Genomic DNA, 25,349 nt, shown 5'->3' on the forward strand with positions numbered 1-25,349 from the left:
AGTACACAGCATTGTACGAGATCTTCTGTTTCTTGGCAATTTCTCACATGGAGTAGCCATCATTTCTCAGAACGAGAATAGACTGATGAGTTTCAGAAAAAAGGTATTTGTTTCTGACCATTTTGAGCCTGTAATTGAACCCGCTGATGCTCCAGATACTCAACTAAAGGCCAGTTTTATTGCTTCTTTAATAAGCACAACAGTTTTCAGCTGTGCGAACATGATTGAAAAAGTGTTTTCTAATGATCAATTAGCCTTTTAAAATGATAAACTTGGATTAGCTAACACAACGTGCCTTTGGAACACAGGAGTGATAGGCTACAGAGGCCAATTATCAGCAACTATGTAGATATTCCATTTAAAAAATCTAATCAAATCAAAAAGTTTCCAGCTACAACAGTCATTTACAACATTAACAATGTCTACACTGTATTTCAGATCTATTTTATTTTATTTTAATGGATAGAAAATGTGCTTATCTTTCAAATACAAGGGCATTTCTAAGTGACCCCAAACTTTTTAACGGTAGTGTAAATGTATCTGCATTTTGTCATTAGTGCAGAGGCAATAATCAATGGGAAGCATAGTACAGATTGTACAGATGGGGGAAATTGTATAACATTTAACAAGGGAGAACCAGATGATAACTATTTGCTGAAGGTAGGAATTATTGCAAGATATGTGTCTGTACTTATTTAGCATTTTCTCTTTCCCTCTCGACATTAGCTTGACTGAGTAGTCTGGAGACTTTCCAGTCAGCTCTCTGAGCACATCTGATTCACTTTGCATTCCCCCTTTAAACGAGCCCCGCCCCGAAATCAGTCGATCAAATTCTGCAACAACTCAACCTCGTCTGTCCAATCATAACCCACTGGGGGTGGTCTTAGGATGGTGGTCCGGGAGGTTGTTAGCCAATAGTATTGACTGCTCAGTGAACTAACGGTTCACGTCAACTATCGTTGGTTCTCTGAACAACACATTATTCATGTTTATGTTGTAGTTATTTAAAGAGACACGATGAGGTGATATAGCGGAATTTAATTTTGAGAAGGAACAGTCGGTTACTCATAAACATGTATGAAGGCAGTATCGTGTATACATTCATTTGGGTAACTCCTCAATTCAGATGCACTGTTTTTATTTATTTAAATGTTTCATAGTGTCGCAATAGTATATGCCACCCTGCTAAGCAGTGGCTTTAGTAGGCCTAGGCTACACTCAACACTCAGTTTATAAAGTTAGCTGGTGATATGTGAATTAGCATGCGACGCCAATTCATTCACAAGCTCCCTTCAGCACATTCACGTTGTTAGCCTCACTACTTCATAATATTACTTGCAGTTTCATATGAAAGTGAACTGGTTGTCAGAATCTTAAATTTACTTTAAAATCATTGCATGGTTGAAACGTATCCAAATACAAATCATTAGCCAACTATGTAGAGAAAACCAACGGCAAACATATCGAACGTGTTTTAGTTTGTGCTGTCTTATTATGGTGCTTTAAAGTAAAACACTGACCTCAGCCACACGGAAAGCACGCTACATTTTAACATCATATACCGTCATTGATTTTAACACACCCACCAGAGACCAAAACGACGCCTTGTTCGAGTTAATTTGAATCTGGTAAGGAGGGAGTGGAGGTCTTCCTGCCCGTCCTCTGCACTGTGAGCTGCTATTTCTCCCGCTGCCTCAGAACAACACAGTCGATTTCCGTTAGGCACCGACTGTATGGGCAGAATAACAGTTTTTTTGACAGCACTAAGTAGAAGTATTTCTTATTATCGAAGACAGTTTGCGAGTAGATAGCTACATATCAACGAGCAATTTTATATTAATTTCAAGCGTTGTCTGTAGTGAGTATGAGGCAAAGTGAGAAGTAGCAGCTATCTTCGAGGAAAGAAAGTCAAAATAAAGATCAGAACCTACAGACAGTATTATCGTTAGTGTTATAAATAATTTCAAATTTGCCAAATTAGCTAGTTTGATAGCTGGCCAGCATCATGACTCGGAGATCATGTGCAATTTACGCTACTGGAATTCTCTGCGCCCATCTACTGATAGTGGGCATCGCATTGGTCGTGGCTCAAGTCTTCCAAACAATGATTTACAATCGGCTTAAAAAGGTGAGTTGTAACTTTTTCCCACTTCAAACATGCATTTTATAGTTTTTTTTGTTGTCTGGTGGCTTTAACTTGTTAACGTCTGTTGTCTTTGCACTGAACAGCAGACGGTGAGTCACATTTCCCATCCCTTCTCGTTACTAGTTTTCAACCTGGGCTCAGAAGTAGACGTAACATAGTAAACGTGCCTTTATGGAAGTTTATCATTATTTCGTGTGATATGTTATGAATTACAATTTGTACGATATGTTATGAATTACAATTTGTACGATATGTTATGAATTACAATTTGTACGATATGTTACGGATTGCAATTCGTACAATATGGTACACTGCAATTCGTACAATTCGTACAAAAATGTATATGTTACAAATTCTAGTTTGTTGTGGTTAATGTTCGCTAGGTGTCAAGGTGGTTAACGTTAACTAGGCTAGGGGTTAGGAGTTTGGTTGCTCCCATTCCAAGTAGTTGCAACGTAGCTAAAAAGTAGTAGGAAAGTTGTTCGTGATAAGATATGAACACGCAACCTTTGGGTTGCTAGACATTGAAGTTATACCTTCTGTCTTATGTAACCATACCAAATGTAACACATCATACAAATTTCAGAGTCCCGGTTTACTATGTTACGTATAGTCTGAGACCAGGCTGGAACTTTAAATGTGATGTTTGCTAGCTAGCTACAGCATTGAGTTCACTCAATCCCCATCTCCAGTCATTAGCCCACCCAACATGGGTCAGTGCAACACCATGCATTCCAAGGTCGCCAATTTATGTGCTGCATTATTATTTTTTTAACCACCAACCAGTGATGGTTTTTGTGGTAGGATCGCAACATTTTATCATTCATAATCCGCAACATTGATTCAAACCTCTTGAACAGCTCTGCATGTAAACTCAGTGTATTGTAGTAGCATATGGGATGGAATCTCTGGCAGATTTACAATGCGGGGTATGCTCATGTCACAGTGCGTCGCGGTAAGACCATCACCATGGATGGGTGCTCTCAGAGCAAGCAACCTGCTTTATTCCATCAGTACAATAAACCCACTATAAATAACATTTTTAAATCATACTTAGCCAAGCTTTATTATACACGATACAGACGATTTTAATTAGAACTGCTGCACCTTCAACTGCAGTGTATTCATCTTATCTACATGTGTGTCTCACAATATAATTGATTTGGGATTTAAAGTTTTATATGAGCTTCCCAAGTGGCTTATTGGGTTTATCAGTCAGGGGTTGTAGTAGGGTAGGAATCCCGTCAGAGGAGGGCAGGGAGGCGTGTGCGTGCGTGCGCATTGGTGGGGGGAAGGGAGAGAGCTCGTGAAGGCTCGGAGTCAAGCTTCCTTTTGGAATACTTTGCATTTCATTCTTCCCCGTATTTGCTGACAAGGTTGAATACCACACTATAAAATAATCTCCCCCAAAAATGTCCTGGAGATCTGAACAGGTTCAATTTCTTTTTCTGAAACTGCGAACCTCAGCAGAAATGTCAAACTGGCAGGGAGAGTATACAGACACAAACAGCCCAATGTTCCCTGCCACAGTTTAATTGCTGTTGTTAAATTCGCTTCTGTGTTTATTTCGGATATGGTCGTGGCATGCTAGACCTAGAATACATAACATCAAGAAATGAAACAAACAAAAAATGATCAAATATCAGCCTACCATGCGCTTTACGTTCAATAGAGTGCCCGAGTCGTATGTGGACATTGCCGGTGACTGAAAAGATAAATGAGAAATAAGAAATAAAGAAGTTCTGTCCATCCACAACTGTACTTTTTCTAAAACTGATCTGATGTTGTTTCATGTCATGGTGCACTTTTAGAACAACTTCCCAGTATCATACCTAGAGGACTTCTGGTAAAAGGGCGTGGATGGGAGAGGAGTGTTTAATTCACGTATGGAATCTGACGGACTCCTTGGCCTGGAGGTTGGATATTTTTTTGGTCAAACAGCAGTCATCTGTTAACTTGTTGTTTCAGCCCTGGCCTGATCTAGGTCTAGAGGACTGCTCTTCTAGAGGACTGCTCTTCCAGGAAGAAACCCTCTGCCGCTCCTCAAACTATTTTGGAGGGTAGAGTAAAAAAAACTTCACAACAAATTCATGGGTGACAAACCTGTTTACTTTAATTCAAACAGGTTTCTTTCATAATTCATAGGTGGGGAAAACCAGAGAAATATGGCACTGAATGTAATTTTATATTATCTTGAACAGTTATCTAACCACAACTCCTGCATATATTTTGGCTTAAATTTTAATTTATTTGTGAGTGACCCTAACAGTTGTTATGCTTTCATGTCCTTACCACTCATCATGTGACCCACCCACCAACTACATGCACATAGTGAGTTTGATTTATGATAAGATTGATCAACCGCAACCCTCTGTCCCTGCTTGCTTGTGAGATCAAGGCTTTAAGCATTTCTAAGAGATAAATGATGTAGACATGATGTCTATGGAAGCCTTTAGGTGGCCTTCCTTTTTCAAGGTTGGTAAACACAAGAATTCTTCTAATCTAGACCTTGGTTTTAGTTCAAATGTTGTATACACAGAAACTGTCACACTTGAATTGTATCTGTTTGAAAGGGACTCAGTTTAATCTAGAAAACAGAACAAACTTCACTGATTGCGAAATTTGGAAACTTGGTAGAACACTGCTGATGACTGAATTGGGTGTTAGTGTTTCCCTCACTCTCTCATATCCTGTACGCAATCAGTGTTTGGCTTTAAACGCATTCAATCAACACACAGCATTGGAATAGCTAGCTTACTTTGGCTTTACTTTTTAATTCACACCATTCAGGTGACTCAAATGATCTTGTAAAATAAAAGGAAATGTCTTCAAAGTATCAAATAGGCTTTGTTGCTTGTTCCTAAATAACTTGGATATTTTTTCTTAATGCGACGTGATATTTGACTCTATAGCAATCATAATTTGCTGTACAGCATTGATTATTCAATTAGAGTTGATTCACATTCAAGGCTCTAAAGTGCGACCATGTTGGTTATATATGCTCAGAGATGTTTTATTTTGGGAGTACCAGTGAAAGACCCCCCACCCCCCCAGATAAAAGTTATTGTAATGATAGGCTTCACTGTGCAGTTGTTTCTGAGTGACCTAGAGAGAAAAAAAAAACGTGAGTGCAGATTTGTTCAGTCAAAAGCCTCGATATTAAAGACTGACTGTATTTCTTGTAACTTTCTGAAGAGGGTAATGGCTTGGGAATGCCTCTGTTGGCCACTTTGTGTAGCCCCTCAGCAATGCTGAAACAGTCATTTCTAAAGGCTTTCTCATAAAACATAACAAATTAAATGTTAATTTCAAAGTTGGCTTACCTTTTTGAATGATTATATCATAAAGATCTGTATCAATCGGGTCGTCTTTTGTTTGACAAACTCTGCTATTGCGCATGCAGTACAGAAACACTGCCAGCCAAACACCAGCCTCTTGAGGTGTGCAATTGAAATTTAAAGGGCAACAATACCCTCCAAAATATGATTTTTTTTTTCTTCCCTAGACCTCAAGTGTTCTTCATGGGCATTTGTTTACAACTTGTCCAGTAATGTTACCTCATTAGCTAGCTTTTGTAGCTAACAACCTGGTTACTTTACCAGTATATCTGAACATTTGGCAGCACAGAAGGAAAGCAAAAAGGATAGCTTCTTTAGAAGATTAATGACAATACCATTGAATGAATGACAGAGCTCATGTCGTCACTCAAACTTTACCCTGTTAACATCAGTGTAGAATTTTCAATGTAATCAATCTCAATAGGTTGCTCTTTTACACCATGTAGAAATGTGATATTCCACAAATGACTTTAATTTTAATGACCTGTTTTTGTATCAACATTTTAGCTTTTTATAGTAAACTAATTTTTCTACAGGGTTAAATATTAGTTTCTAGAGTACAACGTTTGCTTAAAAAGTAGCTAGAATTTATATAGACCCAATATGCTACATACAGTGCATTTGGGAAGTATTCAGACCCCTTGACCTTTTACACATTTTGTTATGATACAGCCTTATTTTAAAATGGGTTATAGTTTTTCCCCCTAATCAATCTACACACAATACCCCATAATGACTAAGCGAAAACGGATTCAGATTTTTTTTTGCAAATACTTAATTTCGTAAGTATTCAGACCCTTTGCTATGAGATTTGAAATTGAGCTTGGGTGCAACCTGTTTATATGGATCATCTTTGAGATGTTACTACAACTTGATTGGAGTCCACCTGTGGTAAATTTAATTGATTGGACATGATTTGGAAAGGCACACACCTATCCATATAAGGTCTCACAGTTGACACTACATGTCAGAGGAAAAACCAAGCCATGAGTTCAAAAGAATTGTCCGTAGAGCGCCGAGACAGGATTGTGTCGAGGCACAGATCTAGGGAAGGGTACCAAAAAATGTCTCCAGTATAGGTCACCAAGCACACAGTGACCTCCATCATTCTTAAATTGAAGAAGTTTAGAACCACCAAGAGTCTTCCTAGAGCTGACCGCCCGGCCAAACTGGGCAATCGGGGGGAAGAGCCTTGGTCAGCGAGGTGACCAAGAACCTGATGGTCACTCTGACAGAGCTCCAGAGTTCCTCTGTGGAGATGGGGAAAACCTTCCAGAAGGACAACCAGCTCTGCAGCACTCCACCACTCCACCAATCAGGCATTTTATGGTACAGTGAGTGGCCAAACGGAAGCCACTCCTCAGTAAAAGGCACATGACAGCCCGCTTGGAGTTTGCCAAAAGGCACCTAAAGGACTCCCAGACCACGAGAAACAAGATTCTCTGGTCTGATGAAACCAAGATTGAACTTGTTGGTTTAAATCACTTCTGAAAGAAACCTGGCACCATCCCTACGGTGAAGCATGGTGGTGGCAGCATCATGCTGTGGGGCTGTTTTTCAGCAGCAAGGACGGGGAGACTAGTCAGGAGATCCTTGACGAAAACCTTCTCCAGAGCGCTCAGGACCTCAGACTGGGGTGAAGGTTCACCTTCCAACAGGACAATGACCCTAAGCACACAGCCAAGACAACACAAAAGTGGCTTCGTGACAAGTCTCTGAATGTCCTTGAGTGGCCCAGCCAGAGCCCAGATTTGAACCCGATCAAACTTGTCTGGAGAGAACAGAAAATGGCTGTGCAGCGACGCTCCCCAACCAACCTGACAGAGCTGGAGAGGATCTGCAGAGAAGAATGGAGGAAACTCTTCAAATACAGGTGTGTCAAGCTTGTAGCGTCATACCCAATAGGACTTGAGTCTGTAATCGCTGCCAAAGGCATCAACAAAGTACTGAGTAAAGGGTCTGAATACTTATATAAATATAATATTTCATTTAAAAAAAATTAGCTAGTTAACTCTATAGCTAGGTGTCGTCATCTAAAATAACCCTAATTTATAAGACTATTCTTATTTGATTAATGGTGGTCTGACCTATCTATGTGAAGCTAGCCACAATAAGTATTAGCCGCAATAGTAGACTTTGCAGTTAGCCTTCAAAATAAATGTATGACATAATTCTACTATTTGTATTCTTTTGCAAACCTGTCATTGACATACTTTTAGTTTGAAGGCAAACCGCAAATTCCATTATTGTGCCTAATCCTTATTGTGGCTAGCTTCACAACACAACCCAGTCCGGTCGAGCTTCACTAGCCAGATGAAGGTAGCTGGCTGATTATAACGTTAGCTTTGGGCAACAGGGTTAAGTAGCTGGCTATTTCTTTTAATTAAATTAAGTTAAATTTCAATAGGCGAACAACAAGTGACAACCTAGCTAATGCTTACTCACAATGATTCCTAAATCATTGATAAGAATAGTGAAAATGACTGCAGTTTCTACTGATCATTTGTTTTCAGGCTGGTTGTATTGGTGCTAGCTAGGTACCAAGCTAAAGATAGCTACGACAGAAGTTGTGGTCAAACAAATTATGTTTTATTACCAGCGCGGTATTGTAAACTCATAATTCGTAGCCGGTGTTTGCTTGATTGCCGACTTTTTTGCACAGCTTTGACTGCCACTGTATCTTTTTGACACCAAAGACCCAAATGGCGTTCCATAGTATGTATGTCTTGAAGCTAATAGCAGTGACGCTTTCACTGTGTAACTCCGGTAGGGCAACATCTGAAAAATAGAGCACTTGGTAGTGTGTGTACACTACCGGTGCTTGACCAGTCGGTGAAAGCCAACATCACCCACGACAGAGAACGGTTGATTGTCAAGGGCAATGAATTCCATTATCTTGGCATTAATGGATTTCACCTTTAAGTTGTCTCGCTGAAAAAGTATTACTCTTTCAAATGACTGTTGACTGCTTGATCCACACAGCAGACATTGTGGGCTCGGTTAAGAATGCTGTGCTGCACATGTAGTGCAACATTTTACGCGTCGTCATTACGTCATGTACCTACTTTATATAGGAATGCACAGTTGCTTTAACATCGTTTTTTAACATCGGCGTTAAACTAGATGCGCCGATACCGATGTTGGCATTTTTAGCTCGTATCAGCCGATTCCGATATGTTCACCAATATATCGTGCATACTTAGTTGTGCTCCTAACTTTTTATTAGAACCCCGTTTACAAGACTTGTGCTGGAAACTAGCTTATTACACTGCTGCAATATGCCCGCTCGAAGTTATGATCATGTTTAAAAACTGGCTGGAGTCTAAATTAAGCAATAGGCTTCTGTTTTGCCCCTGAGGAGTAAGCCCCCCAGTTCAATGCTCTAGCTAGGGTGTTCTGACCTTTGGCCCAGTTGTATAGTGTGTGTTTCTCAGAATGTGTGTGTATGAGCCAAAATACTGTTCTAACATTTAAGACTCCATAGGGAGTATGCACCTCCATTGTAATGAGTCATTCTACCATCTTATATCATGGTTGCACAAAAGTCTTGACAGGAAACAAGAGTTTTTGTGCATCCCTGTTGGGCCACACCTTAAAATAAACATCCTCTTTCAATCACCGAGCTTCGCTGAGCTTCTCTGAGACTTCAGCTGAGTGAGCTGTGTGAATGGTAAAGGCCTTTCCCAAGTACACCTCACTTTACTCAGAGGACAGAGAAAGCAATCAGGAACCCCTTACATAAAGGACGGGGGAAGTGAGAAATTTCTCACTTGAAGTTAGTAATACAGATATCTCTTTACGGTAGGCTCTTGGCGTCGAGTACTTACCAGTATTTTATGGATCAACAGACAGCTTAACAGTAATTTGCTTTTCAGATTTGACAACCATGTTTCAACACGCTTCATTCATTCAAGGTGTTGAATGTCACTGCGTTAGTTTTAATTACAGTCGAATTACCTTGTTGAAGCTACTGTCTTTTCTAGTCCAGGCATGATGGCTAACTTTAACCACTTTCCTGTATTCAGATGATGACTAATAGGACAGTGATGCTAGTCCATATTGTCTATTCAAACTGTCATGCTGCCACTATGGTGGGTAGTAATTTAGGCTTTTTGAAGATTGTCCTGAGCAAAATGCAAATCTTTCTCATCCTGCTGAAGTCGACAGAGACTCCCCCTGGGCAGTTTTCACTCAGGTTTTCTGCTTGTACTGACAGTTATTCAGCTGTGAAGGACCCCCCCCCCCTTACCCTGTTTTGGTGTGCTGGCAGAGGGTGTACACTACATTAATTGCAGTGTGTGCTCTCTCCTGGCATAACCTGAGAAGGATTGTTGGTGGATGATGCTGCCGCAATCAAAAATGTAATTGCTTGAAATATCCTTAGTTTAGAAATAAATGAAATGGTTTTAAATTGCATTTTTAGGCTAAAAAGCTTTCTATCCCTCTGGAATGTACTACTGTAAACAAATTATGCTTGGAGATATCATTGTTTTGGTCTGTCCTCCATCATTAACTGTATTTCGCTCTCTTTTTTTTTTTGTTGTTGTTGTAGGAATTGACCTTGACTGAGGCGAGCCGAGTATTTGAGTCGTGGAAGAACCCACCGCCTCCAGTCTACATGGAGTATTACTTCTTCAACGTGACCAACCCTGAAGTGTTCTTAGCAGGGGGCAAAGCAGCTGTCACCCAGATTGGACCTTACACTTACAGGTAGGTTGACAACACACTCACTGCTCTCCTTTCAAATGAGATGGCCTCAGTTCACAAAGGGCTTGAGATCAACACTCGTAACTCAGACTTCAGTGGAACTCCTATATCGATACCAATGAAAGGTTATTGCTAATATTTGTTTTTCGTGTGTATATCTCAAGTTCAGATTCGGTCCACTATGTATTTGTTTTATGATCGGTTTGTTTGATCATGGGAAGCTGGCGACGCAAGTCTTGGGAATGTCATATGGGGGAGGGGGGACGATATTTGTTTGGAATGACAACCTTTCTACTCACACCTTTCCATAACAGGGAATACAGACCCAGGGAAAATGTAACTTTCCTCGAAAACGGAACCAAGGTTTATGCCCTGAACCCCAAAAGCTTTGTCTTCGTCCCAGAGAAGTCCCGGGGTAATCCAGAGGTCGACATTCTGAGGACAGTCAACATCCCAGCTGTGGTGAGTTAGTGTGTGTGTCTCTTGGTCTCTGCTTGTTACCTCTACATACTTGTAGTCTTCACATATGCACTTTATCTTAGCTGCCATTGACATCGTATATCCGCAATACAGTGTGTTGGGCCGCAGATTAACTAGGGGTTAAGAGCACTGGGTCAGTAACTGAAAGGTTGCTGGTTCGAATCCCGAGCCAACTGGGTAAAACAAATCTGCCGGTGTGCCCTTGAGCAAGTCTCTGGGGATGCATTCAATAATAGCTGATCCCTGGCCATGACCCCACTCTCCGAGAGGGTCTTCAAGGGGAGAGTGGGATATGCAAAAAACACATTTCCAATTCACACATGTATGTATGTGAAATAGGACAAATGTAAACACCCACCTAATCATTATTATAAACTATGGTGCAGCGCCTTTCTAAGAACACATAGAAACATGAGGGTGTGAATCATTCCACAGCTGTTTTGGTCAACTTGAACCTTTCGAGAGTTTCAGTATAGCCACTATAACAATGTACTGACATTCCTTTACTGCTGAAGTATCAAACTCATTCCACTGAGGGCCGAGTGTTTGCGGGTTTTCGCTCCTCCCTTGTACTTAATTGGTGACTTAAGGTCACTAATTAGAAAGGAACTCCCCTCACCAGGATGTGTAGGGCTTAATTTAAAGGAAAAAACAAAAACCAGACACTCGGGCCTCCATGAAATTTTGATAACCCTGCTTTACTGCATCATTCCAGTAGACTTTCCAAGCATTATGCTAAACGCCGTATTATGACATGGTGACTTGTTTACATTCTACATTTACATTTAAGTCATTTAGCAGACGCTCTTATCCAGAGCGACTTACAAATTGGTGCATTCACCTTATGGCATCCAGTGGAACAGTCACTTTACAATAGTGCATCTAAATCTTAAAAGGGGGGGGGGGTGAGAAGGATTACTTATCCTATCCTAGGTATTCCTTGTTCCTATAAGCTTGTTACTTTATCACAGACATTTTTGTGGACTTCATCCAATTTCCAATGACAAGGACCAGACCTGATGGCAACAAAAGCTATGGACTTACAAATGTTGCTGATGGTTGTGTTGCATAGTGCCTATGATCTCTAACCCCCTCTCCTTCTCTGTTTCCTCCCCTCTCCCTGGACAGGCGGTGATGAACGAGCTGAACTCCTACTCTTTCCTGCTGCGCACCTTCGTCTCCATGTGGATGAACTCCATCGGTGTGGAAATCTTCATGACCCGCACCGTTCACGAGGTGCTATGGGGCTTCAAGGATCCCCTGCTCTCCAAAATCCACGCCATGAAGCCAGAGGTGGACGAGATGTTTGGACTGATGTGGAAGGTAAAGCACTGTTTGTATTCAGTAAAAACCTTGAAATACTGTAATGAACCATATGCTCACTCAGATTACAGTTCAGAGCTGGTCCTTGTTAATCCAGTCATTCACTAAAGGTATAGCCTTAGCTAATGGCCGGTCTTGAAATTGTGGTTTTAATATAAGTGTTGACATTGCTCGATAAATCCTGTAGTCATCGGACCTGACGGCTGTTGGTAGAGATTGAGAGACGGGGATGAGGTATTGTGGGGTCATCACATGATGAGAGTGAAAATGACAATATGCTGAGGAAGCTTGCTTAGTTCCTCTTTTTTTCTGGGGCTTTGGAGACTTGTCTGCTATTCTGCCTCACGCAATAAAAAGCAAACAGTCCGATTTAATAAACAAGTTCAGTGCATTATTTGGAAAATCCCAGAAAGAAGTAGACAAGTAGAATTTGACCTGTACCTAAACTTTCAAATCTCAACGCGTTTATCTGGAAGGGACTTCTTCTTATTAGTTTGGCACTCTTACGGAGTCTTAATGTTGCCCATTAGGGTTGGGCGCTATCCATATTTTCATACTATCATATCGTTTCTCTACCATACCGGGGTATTACTGGAAGTGCACACAACAATTTAGGCAATGGGGATCTTGATCCAGGAGGGGATAGAATGCCTCTGCTGTAACCAAGAAGCTTGATCTTGACATCTAGCCACTTAGCTAGCAAGTTAGCAAATCAAATGCAAAACTGGAGCCCTGAGCTGAATATATTTTATTTGACATGCGGGTGTGAATCATTCCATACTTAGAAATCTTAGATTTCTTATAGTTATAATTCTAGTTATAAGCAGTGGCGTAGCACCCCCGGCCCCGTTTTTTAAAAATGGTATTGAAAAGCATCTGTATTTAGAAATACCCCGGTATAAACGGTACATCGCCCAAACCTACTCCCTAGAAAACTGTATTATGAGAAAACAGAACTGGATGGGCAGGCTACAGTAGTAGTGGCATTTTTATTTGAGCCTCTAGAGCACAATATTCCTCATCAGTACATTTCCAACAACGACAACCAGCCACTTTAAACACAGGAATGACTTCCCAATTCACTTAACAGCAATAAAGGAAGATGTTCTAAATTTAACGCTGCTTGTTTGTCTGTTTCTAATTCTGTACCTGTCCGCTGTCCCCCTGTTTGTTGGATGTTGGATTTGTTTTGATATGACAGTCTCACTGAACTACTGTTGCTCTCTCTATCCTCCCAGAAAAATGGAACTGACGAAGGAGAGTTTGTGTTCCTGACTGGCGAACGGGACTATATGGAATATGGCAGAATAGACACATGGAACGGGCTGACGTAGGGACCCTTTTCCTCTGTTTTTCTCTTGTGATTAATGGATAACAAGAAAGTTTCTCATGTCATAATTTAGCTTTTTTGATCCTTGCCCCGGCCATTGGGTTTACTCATTGAACAGGGATGACTTGGTATCTGTCCAATTCAAGTATTCAAAGTCCAAGGTTATTCCCAATTGCTCCCTGTCATGACAGAGCCGATTGCAAAATGTAATGTTTAATGGCTTCCAGGCAGTTTAAATGGAATCAATATTTGGTTCCGTTATGTTAGAATAACCTTATGTAGACAAATGCGTCCTCTTGATGTCTAACATTTCCCCTACCTTTCCCCTATCAACAGTGAAATGTCGTGGTGGTCCTCTAACCAGAGCAACATGATAAACGGCACGGATGGCAGTGTGTTCCACCCTCTGTTGTCCAGGAAAGAGCTGCTGTACATCTTCGCTGCTGACCTCTGCAGGTACGTCACAGTCATATCTCCAAATCTTGTATTATCGGTAGTCTATGATTTTTTTGTTTACAGTCAAAGTAGCAAGTACAAAGAGGGGTTGTGGTTTAGGTGACAACCAGGAATTCTTGGAAACGACAGACTCGTATCCCTATCAAACTGATAAACCACTGTAGAAGACGTTTCCCATGATCAGGGCGTGACAAGTGTGAGCTGAGCATGGCCCAACCAACACCACGATGCGTGAGGAGAAACTGGGAAAACGGCACATGATATGAAAAGGAAGCTTTGACTCAGTCAAAACAGTTGCACTTTATCTTCTCATAGTTAGCGAATGCTCAGCACAGAGACCTCACACTCTTCTCTGGAAATGACATGTAGAACTGAATGAAGAGTTTCAAAATCCTGCCATAATTTTGACATAATGAGAAAGTCCTACTACACGTCTTGTGTCCATATCCTTATCCCCACTTCTCCCTGTGTTCTAGGTCTATCCATCTGGCTTATGTTGAGGATGTGGAAGTGAAGGGCATCCCAGCCTACCGCTTCGCCCCTCCACGTGATGTCCTGCAGAGTCCTAAGGAGAACCCTACCAACGCCGGCTTCTGTGTGCCAGCTGGGGACTGCCTTGGCACCGGGGTGCTTAAAGTCAGTGTTTGCCGAGAAGGTACGAGACGATTCGTCACCCTGTTGCAACCCTGGTTTGCATAACAAAGCATGTGCGCCCCCCCCCCCCACTTACCCACTGTTTGAGTTGACTAACAACATAACCTATTGTTTTGGACTGAAAAGAATACCCCAGTCTGTCCAGTTCTAGCTGCGCTTCCAGCTGCAGTAAATATCAGAAATTTCCCATGTTTGACTATCCAGATTTTACAATGGTGTAGATGGTGAATGATTAACTCTGGATGAGGGCTATAAAACACTTGAATTGCCTGCATAGCTGTGGACTTCAGGGTTAGGATACGGCTAATCTCTAAATGATTTCCTCTCCTAAAACAATCCATGTACAAACACATGGCATATAAATGCCCTGCTGTAACCCTTAATTCTCGTGGGTAGATGCCTTTTTAAGTCCTGTACTGTATGCGTGTTAAACATCCGCATTCACGGTGTGGTGCAGCAGAGAAAGTTCAACAGCCTGGATGCTGTTATGACTGAGTCATCTCCGGGCCTAGAAGTGAACTACGGCCCTTGTTAATTCCTTTTGTCAGTTTGAATTCAGTTTGTCAGATATTGCAGTTTTGAGTCGTTTCCATATTCCTTAGTGAGGGTGGCCATTGCCTTTCCAATGGCTTATCAGAACCTGTCGGGTATGGGCTGTCTTTCCAATGGCTTATCAGAACCTGTCGGGTATGGGCTGCCTTTCCAATGGCTTATCAGAACCTGTCGGGTATGGGCTGCCTTTCCAATGGCTTATCAGAACCTGTCGGGTATGGGCTGCCTTTCCAATGGCTTATCAGAACCTGTCGGGTATGGGCTGCCTTTCCAATGGCTTATCAGAACCTGTCGGGTATGGGCTGCCTTTCCAATGGCAAGGAAGAACTCTACACATATTTTTGCTATCTGTTCCGCTGTCTCTATGCATGGGTTATAATACCAGATAGCACACATTAGCAATATCTCACATCTGTCCATGATATTTCCTTTTAAGACCCCCAATTTTCAAACATTTGACTTGCTTAATCCTCCCTGATGGCAGTCCAGGAGAAGGATATTGGTTATTTTATCATATTGGTTGCTCGTGTTTTATTTTTGACTCTAAGGTCCAATACAGCAGTTTCTCAATGTCAAATCATTTCTGGGTAACAATTAAGTACATAACTGTGATTAAAAAAAAAATTAAAATGGTAAAAAATAAACAAATAGCCTCTTGGCAAAGCCTCTTTGCTAGGACCGTCTGGTCGTGGTCTGAGTGGGGAGAAGAAAAAAAAAGGTGCTGTTATTGGTAGAGAGGTTTGGAACTCTCTTATTGGTCTGTTAACAAATTTAGCACCTGGTGATGTCACCAGGCAGGCCAAAATTCCATCCAACAAAAACAGGCTGAAATTTCAGGTGCTCTTTTCAGACAGCTCTTACACTAAAGGGCATTATCATAATTTTCACAATTTCATAGTATTATTCCAACCTCAGAGTGGAGATGTATATAAAACACAGACCATTTTTGACTGCACTGGGCCTTTAAATCATGTTTTTCCCCCATCTCCTTCCTCTTCTCCATAGGTGCCCCTATCGTGGTGTCATTCCCTCACTTCTATCAGGCCGATGCCATGTACATTAATGCTGTTGAAGGACTGAGCCCCAACAAGGAGGAGCATGAGACTTACCTTGACCTTAATCCAGTATGTCAAACATTTTATCTAACATGTATGTATGTCATAAGGCCAATATGTGGGATTTGTTATGGTCCCTAAACTCAGTGGCCAGTTTATTAGGTACACCCATCTAGTATCTGGTCGGACCCATTTTTAGCCATGAAGGGATGCACCTGGTCAGCAACAATATTCAGATGCACTGTGGCGTTCAAACTTTGCTCAATTGGTATCAAGGGACCGAACATGTGCCAGGAGAACACTCCCCACATCAACTCCCACCAGTCTGTACCGTTGACACTAGGCAGGAAGGGGCCATGGACTCATGCTGCTTACGCCAAATCCTGACTTTACCATCAACAGGAACTGGGATTTGTGTTCCTGTTTGGCCCGCCTGTTAGCTTACACGATTCTTGCCATTCTCCTTCGACCTCTCTCATCAACAAGCTGTTTTTGCCCACAGGACTGCTGCTGACTGGATGTGTTTTGCTTGTTGCACCATTCTCGGTAAACCCAAGACACTGTCGTGTGTGTGAGAACCCCAAGAGGCCGTCCGTTTCTGAGATACTGGAACTGGTGCACCTGGCACCGACGACCATACCACGCTCAGTCACCTAGGTTACTCGTTTTGTCCAGTCTAACGTTCAATCGAAACAGTAACTGAATGCTTGTCTGCCTGCTTTACATAGCAAACCACGGCCATGTGACTCACTGTGTAGGAGCGAACCATTTTCATGAACGGGTTGGTGTACCTAATAAACTGGCCACTGAGTGTATACTGTTTACATGGTCTCAATCGGATTTATAAATAGACCGTATTTAATAGCCATGTGACATTTTTTGCATTTGTGTGTTTTATGAAGTACCCGTGGATTATTAAAATAAGCTGTCTCCATATCGGAAAGGACAAGATGTAACTGCATTTTAAATATTTTATTTTGTATTTCTAGACCACTGGGGTCCCCATCCGTGCCTGCAAGAGAGCCCAGCTCAATATAATTTTGAACAGAGTTCCAGGCTTTCCGTAAGTAAAGACCAGAACAGTTTTACACACTTTGAAGCCTGCTCTTTTCCCACTCGATTCGTATGAAGGATGAGAAGACCCATTGTTGAACCTTGTCCTCATTACATTTTCTCTTCCTCAGCAAAACCAAACATCTAAACGTTACAATTTTCCCTATCATGTTTGTCAATGAGGTAAGACATATCTCCTCCCCTCTCTCTCTCTCTCTCTCCATTATGTTGTGAAATTCAGTCTGCCTCACGTGCAGCCTAGGAATGTCAAATGAAGTTTCAAAATTTTGCCTGAGAAAATCCTTTATTACTGGTCTATTATTAAGAGTAGTTAATAACTGGTTTGCAGCATCTCACACCAGTTAATTAAATAGTAAAGACGGGTTGATAACCGTAGTGACCTCCCCCAGACGGCCACTATCGACGATGACTCTGCTACCCAGATGAGGACCCTGCTGCTCATCGTGACCCTGGTGTCCAACTTCCCTCTGCTCATCGTGAGCATGGGCGCCATCCTGCTCGTAGTCTTCGTCCTCCTGGTCTGCAGGTCTCGCCAGAAGAAGGTAAGACCTCCCCTCTACCCCTGCACTTACTCCCAGTACACCCCAAACAAGAATATTCATTAGCTTCTTCTGAAATATAGTGTCAATTGTACATTTTTAATTTACAATTGGGCACTTCACTCACAATGTCAGTTGTGGTGAAGGATTCCATAAGTGGTTATTAGTCTATAGTGGTGTAATGTCACAACAAAGGTTTAATGTTAGCTTTGTTCAATGTTTATCTGTTTATAGACCATTTATACTTCTATATTAACATCACTGGTCTGGTGACTGGGGGTAACCTCCAACTACTTACATGATAAATCTCACATGGTCAGCATGTCCTACCTCCTGTAATGTCTGTATCAAATGTTATTCCGGCTGGCCTTTCTGACAATTGAAACCACTGAGGTCAGAACAGGAAGTATACATCTGAATTGAGCAGTTCCTCATTGGCAGACAAGTCACAATGATGACAGTCTACAGTGACGTACAGGCACTGAACTCTAGTAATCCTGTAGGTTAGCCAGTGTACTTTAAACACTTATCTGTGTTTGTCTTGGTTAGTCGTTCTGACCCCTTGTGCATGACCCCATTCCCCACCCATCAGTCATGACTCGGATAAGAGTTATCTTAGTATCTTCCCCACGTGGTTCAACAAAACAGATATCGGCCTGCCGGCATGTTCATGCTGAGGAACAAAGTAGGAGTTCACATAACAGACATAATTGGTATTTTAAAGTATTCAGATGAATCTTGTTTTATCAATTAAAGCTTTTGTAAAGAACTGTATAGTTAACGTATTATGATAAAACGTTTCTGTAACCCCCCCCCCTTTTTTTCCTTTCTGTTTTAGAATGAAGTAAAACGTATTGATTTTACTGAAGCTTTTCATTCTTTTACTGTAAGTCTTAATTTTGCTTCGTTTGCTATTTTCTTTGAGTTGTTAGCAATTCTTGCTTGTTGCTTATAACTTATCTTCAGGGATTATTTTTACACACAAGTATGTGGACACCTGTTCGTCGAACATCTCATTACAAAATCATGGTCATTTATATGGAGTTGGCCCCCCCCCCCATTTGCTGCCATAAAACAGCCTCCATTCTTCTGGGAAGCCTTTTCACTGTTGGAACATTGCTGCGGGGACTTCCATTCAGCCACGAGCATTAGTGAGGTCGAGCACTGATGTTGGGTGATTAGGCCTGGCTCACATTCGGCATTAAAATTCATCCCAAAAGTGTTCCATGGGGTTGAGGTCAGGGCTCTGCAGGCCAGTCAAGTTATTCCACACCGATCTCGACAAACCATTTCTGAATGGACATCGCTTTGTGCACGGGGGCGTTGTCATGCTGAAACAGGAAAGGGCCTTCCCCAAACTGTTACCACAAAGTTGGACGCACAGAATCGTCTAGAATGTCATTGTAGCATTAAGATTTCCCTTCACTGGAACTAAGGGGCCCGAACCCTGACAGTCCCAGACCATTATTCCTCCTCCATCAAACTTTACAGTTGGCACTATGCATTGGGGCAGCTAAATCAAATCAAATGTATTTATATAGCCCTTCGTACATCAGCTGATATCTCAAAGTGCTGTACAGAAACCCAGCCTAAAACCCCAAACAGCAAGCAATGCAGGTGTAGAAGCACGTGAAGCTAGTGTTTTCCTGGCATCTGCCGAACCCAGATTTGTCCGTTGGACTGCCAGATGGTGAAGTGTGATTCATCACTCCAGAGAACGTGTTTCCTCTGCTCCAGAGTCCAATGGCGGTGAGCTTTACACCACGCCAGCCAGCACTTGGCATTGCTCATGGTGATCGTAGGCTTGTGTGAGGCTGCTCGGCCATGGAAACTAATTTGAAGCTCCCGACTAACAGTTCTTGTGCTGACGTTGCTTCCGAAGGCAGTTAGGAACTGTGTAGTGAGTGTTGCAATCGAGGACAGACTATTTTTGTGCGCTATGTTTCCACTTCACAATAACCGCACTTACAGTTGACCGGGGCAGCTCCAGCAGGGCAGAAATTTGACTTGTTGGAAAGGTGGCATCCTATGATGGTGCCACGTTGAAAGTCACTGAGCTCTTTAGTTAGCCCATTCTATGCTAATGTTTGCCTATGGAGGTTTGCATGGCTGTGTGCTCAATTTTTATATACCTGTCAGCAACGGGTGTGGCTGATTTTAGCTCAATCCACAAATTTGAGGGGGTGTCCACATGCTTTGTGTGTGTATATACTGAACAAAAATATAAACTCAACACAATGTAAAGCGTTGGTCCCATTTTTCATGAGCTGAAATAAAAGATGACAGAAATGGTTTATATTTAGCATTTATAATTTTGTTAAGTAATTGCAACAATTTCAAGTTGTTACAGATCATATAAGGAAATCAGTCAATTTAAATGATTACATAATGCCTTAATATGGATTTCACATGACGGTCTACAGATGCATCTGTTGATCAGAGTACTTAAAAAATTAAAAAGTTAGGGGTGTGGATCAGAAAACCAGTCATTGTCTGGGATGACCACAATTTTGTTTCATGCAGCGCGACATCTCCTTCGCATAGAGTTGCTCAGGCTGCTAATTGTGGTCTGTGGAATATTGTCCCACTCCTCTTCAATGGCTGTGCCAAGTTGACGTGTATGTTGGCCATGGAAGGACTGTGATGGTTTCAGTTTCCAGGAATTGTCTACAGATCCTTGCAACATGGGGCCGTGCATTATCATGCTGAAACATGTGATGGTGGTGGATGAATGGCATGACAATGAGCCTCAGGATCTCGTCATGGTATCGCTGTGCATTCAAATTGCCATTGATTAAATGCAGTTGTGTTCGTACCATAACACCACTATGGGCCACTCTGTTCACAACGTTGACATCATTAAACCGCTCACCCACACAACAACATACATGTGGTCTATGGTTGTGAGGCTGGTTGGACATACTGCCAAATTCTCTAAAATGACATTGGAGGTGGTTTATGATAGAAAAATGTACATTCAATTCTCTGGCAACAGCCTGGTGGACATTCCTGCAGTCAGCATGCCAATTGCACACTCCCTCAACTTCAGTCACCTGTGGCATTGTGTTGTGTGACAACTGCACATTTTAGAGCTGCCTTTTATTGTCCCCAGCACAAGCTGCACCTGTGTAATGATGCTGTTTAATCAGCTTCTTGATATGCCACACCTGTCAGGTGGATGGATTATCTTGGCGAAGGAGAAATGCTAATTAACAGCGACGTAAACAAATTTGAGCACAACATTTGAGAGAAAAGCTTTTTGTGCGTATGGAACATTTCTGGGATCTTTTATTTCAGCTCATGAAACATGGGACCAACACTTTACATGTTGCATTTGTTTTTGTTCAGTGTATATCTATCTATCTCATTCCTGCTTCATATTATATTTGTTCTTTTAAGTTGAAAAATATTTTGGGTTTGTTGGTTTGTACAGTGACATTAATTCATGATATATCCACAATTAGTTTATTCTATAACATTGCATTAAACATTTCATTTTCATGTGTAAAATATTTCCAATTTAGTTATAAGTATATAACTGGTTGTTGTTTTCATGGTGGGATTATTATGACCTTTACAAAATGTTTTTCCCTCTTCAGACGGCAAAAGACGACACTGCCTACACTCAAGTCAGCGACAAACCAGAGGTTGAACCATCAGAAAACAACCACACCAACCAGCCAATGAGGAACGGCTCCTACATCGCCATGTCTCCTGTGGAGGCCCAGAAGTGTTGATGGAGGCTGCAGTGTGTGGAGGGGCAGGTGGAGCAGCCTGGGCGCGGAATTATAACCAAGGGAGGGTTTTGCAGTGCGGACATGGGATTTCACTTTTGGGGACTGTCCTACTCTCCTGCTGAGCATGGCCTTTCTTCCTGCCATAGTGCAAAACAACATCTCCGGTCTACTACTAATGTCACTTGTCTTTTTTCTGTCGAGCTCACCGCTGATTTCATGACACAACACTAGTTATCTCAGCCAGGACAATAGGTTTTGTGAGTATTTTCTGCACTTTGAAGTAGAATATTAGTCCGTATTCTCAATGATTAACAACCACTGAGGCACCACTATCAGCCTTCCAACAGGGCGCAAAGAGCACTGACTGACCGTAGTATTTACCTGAACAATGAAGATCAGAAGGTCCTCTAACATTTCTTTGTAACGGTGTTTGTGAGGTTACCTCCGAAACAAGCCAACAGATTAAAACCTTTGCTCCTTAAGTTAAATAGTATGACCAGTACTATTCCCTCCCTCCCTGTAACTGGGTTTTCAGTGACTCAGAATGTGGGTTTGCTAACAAAACTGTGTACTTCCTTACCATATCTGTTTTGTAGAAAAAAAAACTATAGAAGGGAAAGAAGAAAAAAAGAAATGAACTGAGCCAAACTATTCATTATGTTGAGCAATCATACCCAAGTTGTCATCAAACAGAATTTGTGACTGTGTGTGCATGTCTTACACTGTAGTGTCCAGTTTTGATTGGACTATACGTTACTTTTTCTTGATGCAGGCACTGTGTAGTATGACAACCGAGAGATTTAGCTTTTTTTTTCTTTTCTTTTTTTTTACATTGACATTTTTGGAAGCCTTTTTGAAGACATGTCAAAGTCTTCAGAAGATAAGACATTAGTAGATAGCTGCTTTCCCCATTATGTGGTGTTCGGGGATTGTACCTATAGCCGAAGTAGATATACCATAAACCTTCATCTAATATTCAAAATGGAAGAAAAACCTACATTACAAGGGAGACTTGAACCTACTTTCTGCCTTACAATTGTTCAGTGTGTTGATTCTTCATGTGGATATGGTAAAAAGCTGGATATCTTAGTTGTACATGCGTAATGGGGAAATGTTAGGCTACCTCTGACCTCATCCAGCAAGTAGTCAAAGGTGTGCCTAAAACACTTTTTAATTTTGAGTGTCGACCCACGTTGTGGGTCTGCACTGATACTTAGAATAAGCACAATTTGGATTGCTAATACAGTCCTCTATAAGGTAACAGGTCTTCACATAGACTGTACCCTGCTAGAAGCATATTATAGTACTTATATTTAGAGTTTTGTGTTTTAACACTGCATTGTTGGGAAAGGGCTCGTAAGTAGGCGTTTCACTGTAATACAACACCTGTTGTATTTGGCGCATGTCACATGTGCCAAATGGGCTTGTATACGATTTGATTTGAAGACCGATGGGTGCCCTGTAAAGAAAACAACTAAGTTCTAGAATAAACGGTCAGGCCCTGCCCACTGCTTCTGCTGTGCATGTTATGTCGAACAGAGTCAACTGGCTAGCCAAGGCGCTTCAGGTATTCAGACAAACATGACACTTGAATCACTATTTGTCTTACTGTATGTTTTGATGTGGTGTTTTTGTTGTTGCTGTCGTCGGTCACTAGTCTCTGTCGTGTCAAGGCTTTTGGCAGTCGCTTCTGGAAAAAATGTACTAAGTCCATAATACTGTCAACTTCAAAATGTGATTCCTGCACTTTCCAAAAAAAGAACTTGCCCTGTATTTTTTGGGCTTATGTAAAGTGCAATGGTCCTTCGGTGTATTTCAGCGGTTTGACCCAGGGTTGTTTTTCATTGGTTCCTGAGGTGTAATTCTAGATGGACACTTTGCCTTTGTTACTTGCTTTTAGGTAGATAGAATATTTTTATTCTTTATCTATTATTGCTGCAATTAATTACCATAACCTATGGGCTTGTATTTTTCTGTGGAGAAACCATCCATGCTCATATTCTGTTTAGGGTTGTCCCAACAAACTGAGATCAACTCTTCTGAATTGTTAAGTCTGGTCTGTGAACTCCTTAAATGTTTAAGAATATTTGAGCACAGGATACAATGGCCAAAACTTGCTGTCATTTACTGGAATTAGCAGATAACTATAGATAGCAAAATTGTAACATCAAGTATAATGGTTTTTAACCCCACTTATGTTAACTGATGAGGACTTGACCTCACTTGTCATTGTGGCAGACAGTGGCTGAAGAATTGTCCATATTGAGAATTTTGTTTATGTGGGTGATGGCTTGGGTTGTTAAAACTGGAAACTATTTCTGGAGGTCTAGATGGATACTCTAGTAAACAAATGAAGGAGAGTTGTTCAAGTATTAGTTTGTTTGGTTGTGCCAGTAAGGACGTCTGTCCGACATGGCTTTGGGCTGTACTATGATAAACTGGTCCTGACTTTTATATATCAAGAACCAATTCACAATAGGCCTTTTCAGTTTGAAACCTACTGTACTTATCAGGCAATTATTGCATTGTGCAAGCATGGCTGTACTTGTATAATCATCACAGTATATCATACTATCCTTTTTTAAAACTTTAACATATAAGACCTTGAACCAGAGCCATGTGTGTTGTATGCTTAACAGTGCGCATGCACGCGCACACACACACCTACCTGAGACACTATCTGACTGACTAGTCCCATTCACCTTTGTACCCAATCATTCATGTCCATTCGCTCCTCTGTGCGTGACCAAAGATAACCTACATGGATCTGTTCTAGCTTGTCTACTCTCCTCTGAGATAACGGTTGTGCCACCGCCTACCTAATAGTAATTGCACCATATACCTTTTATACAGTGCACTATTTTAGGCCAGGGCCCAAAAGCAGTGCACGGTTTAGGGAATAGGGTGCCATTTCAGATGCAAGCCATCTAAAACAGTGCCAGGATCCAATTGCAGTGTATTTACAACAGTGTTTTGAGTTGTCTTTTCCCAACAAGACAAGAATTCCATAACTATTGTTAATATCAAGAGACTGGGGCGATCTGTATTGCTTGTTATGCACAAATGCTGCTCTAATGTGCGGGATAAAAAAATACGTTTTATGTATTGACACAACAATATAATGTTATGTAAAAATACATTTTATTAAATGTTTTTTTAATCTGACACAATTTATGTATCCATATGTTCCATGTTGTCTTTGTTTTTCTGAATTTGTATGTTTTTTTGTTGTTTGGTCCCGTTTTCATTTCCTTCAATTTTTTTCTTCTGTTTAGTAATATTCAACTTGGTCATCAAGCACATTTCAGTTGAACATTGAATTTTTCTGTCTCACAAATGTTCTTAGAGAGAATTCCTAGTTGGTCGTGCGTGTGTTGGATGATAAGCTTATGTAGACATTTTTGTACAGCCAATGTACTGTTTTGTCAAACTGGAGTGATTTTTAATTGGAAGGCTGATAATGTGTATGCATGTGGAGGTAGATTGCCAGAGTGCCTGGATGGGTACAAGGGTCGTGTACAAGCAATCTAACCCATAGATGAATGAAGCCCTCCTTCATGGAAAAATGGTAATACCATCCTTTTATTTCCTTAAATTGCTTTCAAGTAACCAATTTAGTTACGCAGTGTGGCAACTGTATATATATTTTCACATTTCATTTTGTGTACATTTCTAAAGGTCTCAGTCACCATCTAACAGACATTTTAATGTTACTTCTGAGTTTAAGTTTTTTGCTGCTGAAAATGACAATCGTCATGTTGGGTGAAAAACTATTTCAAATGTAATATACATTAGTTTTGATAATTTACACTGCACAAATGTTTATACAATGCTTTTGTAAACATTTTTAGTGTATTTGCCAAAAAAGAATAAAGTAGCAAAGAATACAGTTGATGGCTGTGTTTTGCTTTTAACACGATACCAACATTACCATGAAATACTGTTTTAACTTCCGAGG

General features: G+C 41.1%; 1 protein-coding gene across 1 annotated transcript; it reads left to right on the forward strand.

Moving 5' to 3' along the window:
* The first annotated feature begins 1,566 nt into the window (after positions 1–1,566).
* LOC124036112 (lysosome membrane protein 2-like) lies at positions 1,567–25,280 on the forward strand. The gene is made up of 13 exons (XM_046350264.1): positions 1,567–2,128; positions 10,037–10,194; positions 10,506–10,653; positions 11,800–11,994; positions 13,233–13,324; positions 13,661–13,780; positions 14,257–14,435; positions 15,992–16,110; positions 17,031–17,104; positions 17,226–17,277; positions 17,505–17,657; positions 18,493–18,540; positions 21,254–25,280. Exons 1-13 carry the CDS (start codon positions 2,006–2,008, stop codon positions 21,389–21,391), a joined length of 1,599 nt encoding a protein of 532 aa, XP_046206220.1. The 5' UTR covers positions 1,567–2,005; the 3' UTR covers positions 21,392–25,280.
* The last annotated feature ends 69 nt before the right edge of the window (positions 25,281–25,349 follow it).

The sequence above is a fragment of the Oncorhynchus gorbuscha genome, linkage group LG05 (genome assembly GCF_021184085.1).
Source record: "Oncorhynchus gorbuscha isolate QuinsamMale2020 ecotype Even-year linkage group LG05, OgorEven_v1.0, whole genome shotgun sequence".
Lineage (NCBI taxonomy): Eukaryota > Metazoa > Chordata > Actinopteri > Salmoniformes > Salmonidae > Oncorhynchus > Oncorhynchus gorbuscha.

Coding starts and splice junctions, on each gene's coding strand:
- LOC124036112 (XM_046350264.1), top strand. CDS start 2,006: ATGACTCGGAGATCATGTGCAATTTACGCTACTGGAATTCTCTGCGCC. Junction 10,195..10,505: donor ATTGGACCTTACACTTACAG/GTAGGTTGACAA, acceptor TTTCCATAACAG/GGAATACAGACCCAGGGAAA. Junction 10,654..11,799: donor CAGTCAACATCCCAGCTGTG/GTGAGTTAGTGT, acceptor CTCCCTGGACAG/GCGGTGATGAACGAGCTGAA.